Source organism: Talpa occidentalis, unplaced genomic scaffold, assembly GCF_014898055.3.
Source record: "Talpa occidentalis isolate TD23 unplaced genomic scaffold, MPIMG_talOcc4v2.1 talOcc4.11, whole genome shotgun sequence".
In the NCBI taxonomy this organism is placed as follows: Eukaryota; Metazoa; Chordata; class Mammalia; order Eulipotyphla; family Talpidae; genus Talpa; species Talpa occidentalis.
In genome coordinates this window covers 90,186,310-90,194,577 of record NW_023601104.1, presented here as the reverse complement: position 1 = coordinate 90,194,577, position 8,268 = coordinate 90,186,310, and the positions used below count along the sequence as shown (strand labels likewise).

Here is an 8,268-nt window from a genome sequence, read left to right as displayed (position 1 = left end):
AACTATCACCAGCCAGTGAAGCATGAGTTCGATCCCCTGCCAGGGAGGTGACCCACATGGCGCAGCAGACCTCTCCTGACTCGCCCGCTGCTCCCCTCAGCAGTGTATTTCAGTAGATCTGCCTGTTCTGCTCCCCACTCTGTCTCTGGTGAATTCTCTTACCCGCCCCCCCAAGACACCTGACCTGTACCCTGGTTTTTGTATAAATAAAATCTTTAAAAAAAAAAAAAAAACAACCACCCAAGTCTCCAGAACTTCAAGCAAGATGCATGGAAGTTCTCAAGTCTAAGAAACATTTCCTTACACCAAAACAGTAGAAAGGTCCTTCTAATGTCCTAATGTTGCAAGCGATGTTTCCGGCGATGCAGGAAAGAGAAACTCAAAACCTCTCAGCTCAGCATGTACAATGCAGCACAGATTAACTTTTACAAACATGGATTCTAAGTCTGTCTCTCCTCTGTGCATCCTCAAAATGGGGATCCATGGTTGTGACTTTATAATAGTAAAGTTGGCTAGGCTGGGCTGTTTTCCAGAATTCCCTTCCCTGTATGTTTCATTTGGGGGATTTTTGTGCAAGATCTGGAGGGTGGAGGTGAAGCAGCAGCTAGTTTGCATTTATGCTGACAAGGTTGGGGCAGCATTTGGTTGTCTGCTGGTGATCCTATCAGTGTGGGGCAGCAATTGGGCCTGGCCTGACACACCACCCCCTGGGCCCTTTTGTGGCACACCCCATTAAGACTGGAGGCAGTGAGAAGTGACACAGTCTAGTCCAATTCCATGGGCTCCAAAATGTCCTTGCTCTCCTTCACTTTATACCAATCTTCCCTTGCCTGCCTTTGGATTTCCAGCTCTCCCACCAGACATGAAGACAACCTTCCAAAGACTTTTTAACCAACTGCCACACTTGACTAAGGTCCAGTTGCTGTAATGAATCCAGCCCATAAATTAAATAGATGGATGGACAGATGGGCAATTTGGACAGACTAGACTCCCAGTGGTCTGTTTCTCTAAATGAACCCTAACAGATGAACTAGTTAGTGAAGTCAGCAGTTTGTTTGAAATCAGCCAATAACCATAATTTATCAAATTGAGCTTTTATCTTCAACAGCAAGAGGGATGATCTTGAACCAAATATGAGGCTACTTGGAATGGTAAAGGGATTGCAAAGTAGGAGCAAGAGTTGGAGCCAGCTGTCCTTAACACAGGTTCCTCAGTATTAGCATTACTGACATTCTGTGTGACACTGTGGGTGGCAGCCTGGCCCTTTCAGGATGTTTAGCGGCCTACATGCCTTCATCTTGCTGCAGTAACAAGTGTCTCCAGACATTGATACAAGGTTCCTGGGGGCAAAGTTGCCCCTAGTGGAGAACCAGATTGCCTTAAAGCATGCTGCGTGCCTCTGAACAAGCATATTTTCTTCCTTCTACTCTGTCAACCTCCAGTCACAGAGCACAAATCTCCACCAGTTCTGTAGCAGGCCCTCCTATTATTACAAATGAAGACAATGAGTTTAGAGAGGAAGGAACTCACCCAGCATCGGACAGCTTGTGGGTAGTAGAGCTGGGGCAACAGACCAGGTCTTTTTTCCTCCCAGCTCAGTACTCCTGTTAACCAACACAGCCCTGCTTTCCCAAAAGCACCACTATGCTATAACCTAATCTGAGCTGTGCTGAATGCGTCCAAGAGGCGGGTTTGTAGTGGTACCAATGGACAAGGCAAGTTGTTCACAATTTTGCACACAAACATCTAGAAGGGAAAGAGAAGGCACCAAGGAAGAAAGAGCTTTATTAGGAGTCCAGGCATGTCTAGGAAACCAGTCACAGAGAAGAGAGACTAATACTGGTATAGGGCAGGAATCCAGCATTACAGAATATCCTCTTGAACACCAAATGTGAAGCTAACACCTGCATCTTAATACCCCACCAGTCAGAAATGCTGCTGAGTTTAGCCCTGGTGGAACTTTCCGAAGTGCCTAGTGAAATAAAAAGATTTGTGCATAAAGGGAGAGCTCTCCAGCACTGCTGAATCTGAACTCCACGTAAGATAATGGATCTGGTGGGAGGAGAGGGGCAGGTATGGGGAATGTTATCACCCACACAAGCCATCTCAGCGTGCAGGTAAGGGAGGAACCACAAGTTTCTGGACAGACAGCAGACGGGGCAGCAGAGGGACACTGGCTGAAGAAACACAACATGTGGGCAACCTCTGCCATGACAGGGAGGTCTCCGTGCAGTCTGGGGTGAGGAGTCCTCCAGCTGGTCCTGGCCACACTAGCATCCTTTCTGAGACACCATTGGGTTCTGTTCTGACTTCCTTCAGATCAGAACTGTCAAGGTCCAGCACCAAGTCCAAGGCCATAATAACTGAGAAGAATGGAGTGGCCACCCTTTGACACCTCTGAGCCTAGGAGACTTCTTTTCTGAAGCAGTCACTTCTCCGACCAACAGAGATCTTGCCCAATATGGGCCCAATCTAGAAATCACTCCCACCTTCACATGAGCACCAGGTGGACAGATCTTTGTCATGAGTCATGGCCTTTCTCATGGCCTTTGGATGATGGCCTGTGGAGAGATCAGCCTGAAGCTGCCTGTGCCCAAGTGTTGATTTCTGTCCCAAGAGCAGCAGGCACTCCTTGCTGAGAACTGGCCTCAGTAGTGTGATGCTGTAACTCTCCCCAAAAAGAGCTTTCTCTTTCACAGGCAGGAAAGGAAGAGATGAGGCAGGTTCCAGGGCAGCTGATGCCACTTAATTCTTCCATCGAATTTGCTGTGAAAAGAACAAACAATGATCAATTTTCACTGATTTCTACAGAGAGGTTGAGGGAATGCAATTAAAAAAAAGGCTCACAGTTAGAAGATGTAAGAAAAAGAAGAATGGAGGCGGAGATTGAGAAATTTTAATAAATGGGAGAGTTCATTTGTTCAGATTTGGATTAAACACCACTCTGTGTCCCAGAAGGTGATTTAGGGCATTTATTCTGGTTCTGCCTTCCTCATGACCAAGAATTACTAGTTTCAGATGACCCCAGGATAGGCCTCAAGATCTATCAGGGAACTAAGCTCCATAGTAAGAAAAAGTTCAGCAATTTCATCTTATGAGATGCACTGTGTACCCCAAAGAACTAAAATCTATTTCATCCACTTCTAATTTCCAACGAGTATGTCATCTGTATCCTCAGGACACTAGACAGTCTAGATAGTCTGAATGCCCCAGTGGATGTCTATACTTCTATAGTCCCTCCTCCCTGCCAGGTTTAACAAGGATCGGAGCCTTACAGTTAAGTCTCAGTCTGAGGTGCCCATATTACCCTTATATCACCTCATATCTCAGGAGTAATTTCTGCTGTTCAAAGCAATGCTTTGACCGTTAGGCCCGTAAGAGATCCTGTTTTCATGTGGCTCAGCCGACTGCTGTCCGGCCAGGCCTTAAGACTAAATACACTTGTTGCGACTCTGTGAACCATCCGTCTTCTAAGGCTGTTGGAAGGGTAGCCTGTAGCTGCTCACCGAGCTGTTGAGAATGGCATCGATCTTTTCCTCCTCTGGGGTCCCTTTATCCACCTTACTCCTGTAGGCCAGCAACTGCTGACGATCCTTCAGGTCCCGGCAGGTCTGCAAACCAAGAGAAAAACAATACAAATCCCTAATGAGTTTTCCCTGTGAGGACCTTTTCCTTTCTGTCACTGTCATTTTGTCAGGTGACCATGATAACCACTACATGACAGAAACACTGTCCCTGTTATTTTGAGCCAAGGTTCAACGAAGGGCTGGGAGGCTTCAGTGGGATGACAGTGGGGTCAAGTTCAACAGAACTTCATGTTGGAAAGAAGTCCACAGAGTTCACGTGGTTTGACTTAGTTCTATGAATTCAAATGCAACATGTTTATGAAAGCACAGAGAAACCAGAGGGCTGGGAAATAATACAAGAGAGCTGGTCTTCAGACTAACTCTTGCCAGACCATTTTGTCCACGAAGTCAAAACTGATGGAAGTATCTCAGGATACAGGACAGAGAGTATTGTGATCCCCCACCCTCCACAGTCATCTAAAGCAGAGTTCTTATTCTTGAGGGACTCACATCAATGACAACATCATGGCACTTGAACTTGGTAGCTAAGTTCAGCTTTGTGTCCACATCTTCCACCAGATTGATGTATTCCTGTAATACCTATGGGAAGAGGTACTTCTAATCAAAAAGATTCTCAGACCCATAGAACAAAGAGCTCTAAAAGGTAGGGGAGAAAATCCTGAAGAAAACAAAAGAGTTTGTTTATAGTATCTGAAATCCATAACTCCCATCATCAACCACAGGAAGAGTTCTGCAGTGAGAAATGAGGTAAACTCTCCACAGTTCTTTATGCTCCCCAGTAAACAGAAAAACACATTTCTCTATATCCGAGCACTAGACGCTCATGCCAGCAACAGGCTTGCGATGGACCTGATCCAATGCTGTGCCCACTGCCCTTGGCATGCTTTCTCAGTGTGTTCTCCTTTTGCATCATTTGAACAGTAAGTCAGTACTCTCCACAGTAGATGCTCCTCAGAGAGGGCAGTCTGGGATCACTTCTAGATGGCAGAGGAGAACTTCCCTCTCTGGCCTTTTCTAGCTCAAGGCCCAACAAGCCATTATGTTGCTTTTAGCCAGAAGAGGTTAGGTCTCCAATCTCTGACTATTAATAGGCAAAAAGATAGATGTGCTAGAAGATCCTATACCCAATTCTCTTCAGGAGCCATTACCTGAACAGGGGCACTATTCTTGTGCAAAATTTCCACAACTCGATGGAAGCCAATGGGTGCTTTCTTCTTAGTGTAGCCCAGCCAGTTCTGAAAAGAAGATGGAGCAGCAGCAGCTAGGCCACACACGCTCAGTGTGCTCTGACCTAGTTTCCCTACATTTTATGGTCAGACCAGAATAATGTGGTAGTGAGGGTAGACAGAGGGGGTGGGAGTTTAGGGATAGGGAAATGGAGAGATGAATTTTTCAGAACAGTCAAGGAACTTGAGTGCTTGGAAAAGAGCGAAGACTCAAGGAAATTCTCAGGGTGCAAAGGAGTCAGAGGCATGAAGTAATTTCAAGTGCAGAAAAAAAGCCATGAAACGAAGTAATATTTGTAATATCTATAGTTTGAACTTATCTGGGTAGAAAAATCTTATCCTCTACATCATTTATATGTATATAATGATGTGTATTTGTAAATACATGAGGAAGGGTCTGGAAAGCCAGCCATCAAACTTTTAACAGAGCTTAACAGTGTCCCTTGAGGAATGGAATGAGGTAGGAACAGGTGGACAATGACAGAGGAACCTACAAAGAGGAAAAACAGAATTTTCAAACCAATGATGGAAAAAAATGAGTATTTAAAATGCAAACCAGTAGACACGTGACAATAAAATACTATGCAAAATCCGTGACAGGATCCTGACACAAACACAAAAACAAAAAACGACAGCCAGTTCTAAAGAGTTAATTTAAATACAAACTATCTATGATAATACTATATTTATCTTAGGTTTCTTGAGAGTGATAACAATATTGTGGTTGTGAAGGAGAAAAATGATTAAGTATTTAAGGGAGAATTATCATAATGTCTGTAACTTACTTTCAAATGGCTCAGCAAAAGGAAAATGGTATATGCTTTCTCTTTCTCAAAATGTTAATGCATTAGTGAATAAGACTATTGGGGTTCATTATACTGTTTTTTCAACTTTTCTTTAGGTTTGAAATTTTTGGAAAATAAAACGTTGGAGGGGAAAATGTAAATGAATAACTAGAACTCAACACTCCTATGAGGCATGGGGTGACAAGGTGATCTCTCCAAGACATGAGCGCATCTAACAGTTCCAAGGCACCCACCTTTGTGGTAAAGAGGGCATCAACATCATGCCAGGCACGAAGCTTAGCCCGTGCAGCCAGCGCTGTCAGCACATACTGCTTGTCTGGGATCTGGAAAGCAGAAACCAGGGAGAATTAAGAGGAAGTAAAACTGTATCAGGGGAAGTACTTCAGAATTCTGGAAAATATAGGTAAAACGTTGCCTGCTATTTGTTCTGCTCCTTAAAATCCATAACTCTCTCAGTTCTTCAATAATCCCTTAGTCCCCAAGCCCCAATTAAAGCCTTCTTTCACTTGCCACAAACGCATTTCTTTCTATCTTTTATCTTGATTATCAGGGCTATGCTAACCCTGACTAGGCAGTTAGAAAGCAACAGCCACTCTGATAGCACTTTTATCAAAACACTGACCAATTTATATCTACCTTAAATGTTTTCTTCAAGTTGACTGGACTGCTGAATGTCCCCTAGGATGAAAGCACAGAAGGAATTTTAGCGTTACTGACTTTCCCGAATATCACCCATCTCCTGCTTTTTTTCCACTACTTATATTTCACTCTGAAAATCATTTATACCTGGAAATTATTTTAAGAGCTTCATCAGCTCTAAGTAAATAATACCATAATCTAGCTTTATAGGACTGGATTAGAAGTAGAGTGTATTTCCCAGTTTCATGCTAATCCTATGACTATGATCATGTCCATCTATGATCATTACATACAAACCTCTTCGAAAATATTTTTTGAGGGACCCATAGTTACCTAGCACCCTGTTGCTCTTCTGCTCTATACTGCATCAATCCATTTGAAATTATGGACGTGTGGAAAGAGACAGTTGTGCTATGCTGCATGCCAGCTCACTGGAAGCCACGTCAACACTTACAACCTTTTTTCCCTCTTAGCACCTAATGCTGAAAGCCAGAGAAGCTTCCAAGTGCATTTCCGAGAACTAACTTTACCTACAGTTTATAAAGTGCATCAAACTACTGGATTAGAACTATGCTCCTCTTGTGCAGTCAGAGTGTGTGGGGTCTCGCTCATATTTTGCCTGTACCTCTGCCTCCGTGTAGTGGTAGAAGCAGGAGTAGAAAAGCGTCGTCACTAGTGGCATGTTGAGGATGGAAGCTTTACGGGGGTGCTTCCGGAAGATCTCAGTCTGTCCTGCTGACTCTAGATGCCGATCATTTGCCTGTGGTGGAGTGAGTCAAGAGAAAAAAAAAGGCAAGAAACCATAATACTATAGTTGTTTCTCCTACCACAAGAAAAATCCAAAAAAGAGACAAAGAAATCAACTGAGATAACCCAGGGAAGTTTAAAAACCATAAAATGATGACGATCCACACTGGATGAAGGCCAGAGCAGTGGTGATGAAATGGGAGTTCTGGAATGAAAATGAAGACTCAGGGGCCTCCCTGGTGGTGCAAGGGGTTAAGTCTCAGCACTATGAAGCTATCAGCAGTCACTGCAGCAAGAGTTCAATCCCAGCCAGGGAGCTACCCACACGGTGCTGCAGACCTCTCCTGTCTCACCCGCTGCTCCCCTCAGCAGTGTATTTTAGTCAACCCGCCTGTTCTGCTCCCCACTATGTCTCTGGTGAATCCTCTCACCCAACCCCATCTACCCCAGCACGTCTGGCCTACACCCCAGTTCTTGTATGCATAAATAAATATCTTAAAAAAAAAACCCACTAAACTAAAAATGAAGTCTGAGAACAATGGTGGTTAGGGGGCTGCCACATACAGAGAGGAAATGAATGGGTCTTAGAGACAATAATAGGAAATGACATAGATGGGCAGAGCATAGAAGTGTCCTAGACGCTGACTGGCAATCAGCAGAGAATGTAGAGATGAGGAGCCTAACCTCAATAATGATCTGACGTTCCAGGAGCGTGTAATGGTCTTGTATGTGTGCACAATCTTCTGCTGAAAATGGCAAACTGGTAGAAGGCCAAAAGGTTAGTACTTCTTTCTCTACTCAAACAAGAAGCAAACCCAGCTAAACCAAATCACCACTGTAAGTATAAAAGGCTCATGGTGCTTCACAAATGTGATCTCAATGTACCATCAGAGCATCCCTGAAAGGCAGAGAGATAAAGCAGAAAATAGTGTCTTTAGCTGGGATTTCATATTTAAGGTTTTGCCAATACAAGAGGGATCCCAAAAAGCCACAAAATATAGTCAGTAGTGATTTGGCTTAGGAATGATTTAGAATTCTCTCATTGGAACGTTTGATGAGTGATTCTCATTAACTAGTGAGCAAGCAGAGCCTATTGCCCATCACGCACATCCCAGGAAGGCTCAGTGGTTCACACCACTGCAATTCAATGCTTAACTCTCCTTAGAGGGCACTTCCGTTTATAAGCCATTTTTTTATTGCAAAGTATTAAACTACATGTCACAGTGGTACATCTGTAGATTGGTAAAGACCTCAAAGATCTAC

The 8,268-nt window shown here is 43.9% G+C and overlaps 1 protein-coding gene across 6 annotated transcripts in view; it reads right to left on the bottom strand.

The window, feature by feature from the left end:
* Positions 1 to 498: 498 nt before the first annotated feature.
* The window catches only part of VIPAS39 (VPS33B interacting protein, apical-basolateral polarity regulator, spe-39 homolog), a 29,812-nt gene continuing 22,042 nt past the window's right edge, over positions 499 to 8,268 (bottom strand). For all 6 annotated transcript variants that reach the window (XM_037503778.2, XM_037503776.2, XM_037503775.2 and 3 more), the window contains 8 exons: positions 7,690 to 7,765; positions 6,884 to 7,018; positions 6,256 to 6,297; positions 5,853 to 5,942; positions 4,736 to 4,822; positions 4,077 to 4,166; positions 3,507 to 3,611; positions 499 to 2,766 (listed from right to left, as the gene is read on the bottom strand). In XM_037503778.2, the coding sequence (XP_037359675.1) occupies positions 2,746 to 2,766; positions 3,507 to 3,611; positions 4,077 to 4,166; positions 4,736 to 4,822; positions 5,853 to 5,942; positions 6,256 to 6,297; positions 6,884 to 7,018; positions 7,690 to 7,765 (646 nt within the window). In that variant the 3' untranslated portion in view covers positions 499 to 2,745. The remainder of the gene's footprint in view (positions 2,767 to 3,506; positions 3,612 to 4,076; positions 4,167 to 4,735; positions 4,823 to 5,852; positions 5,943 to 6,255; positions 6,298 to 6,883; positions 7,019 to 7,689; positions 7,766 to 8,268) is intronic.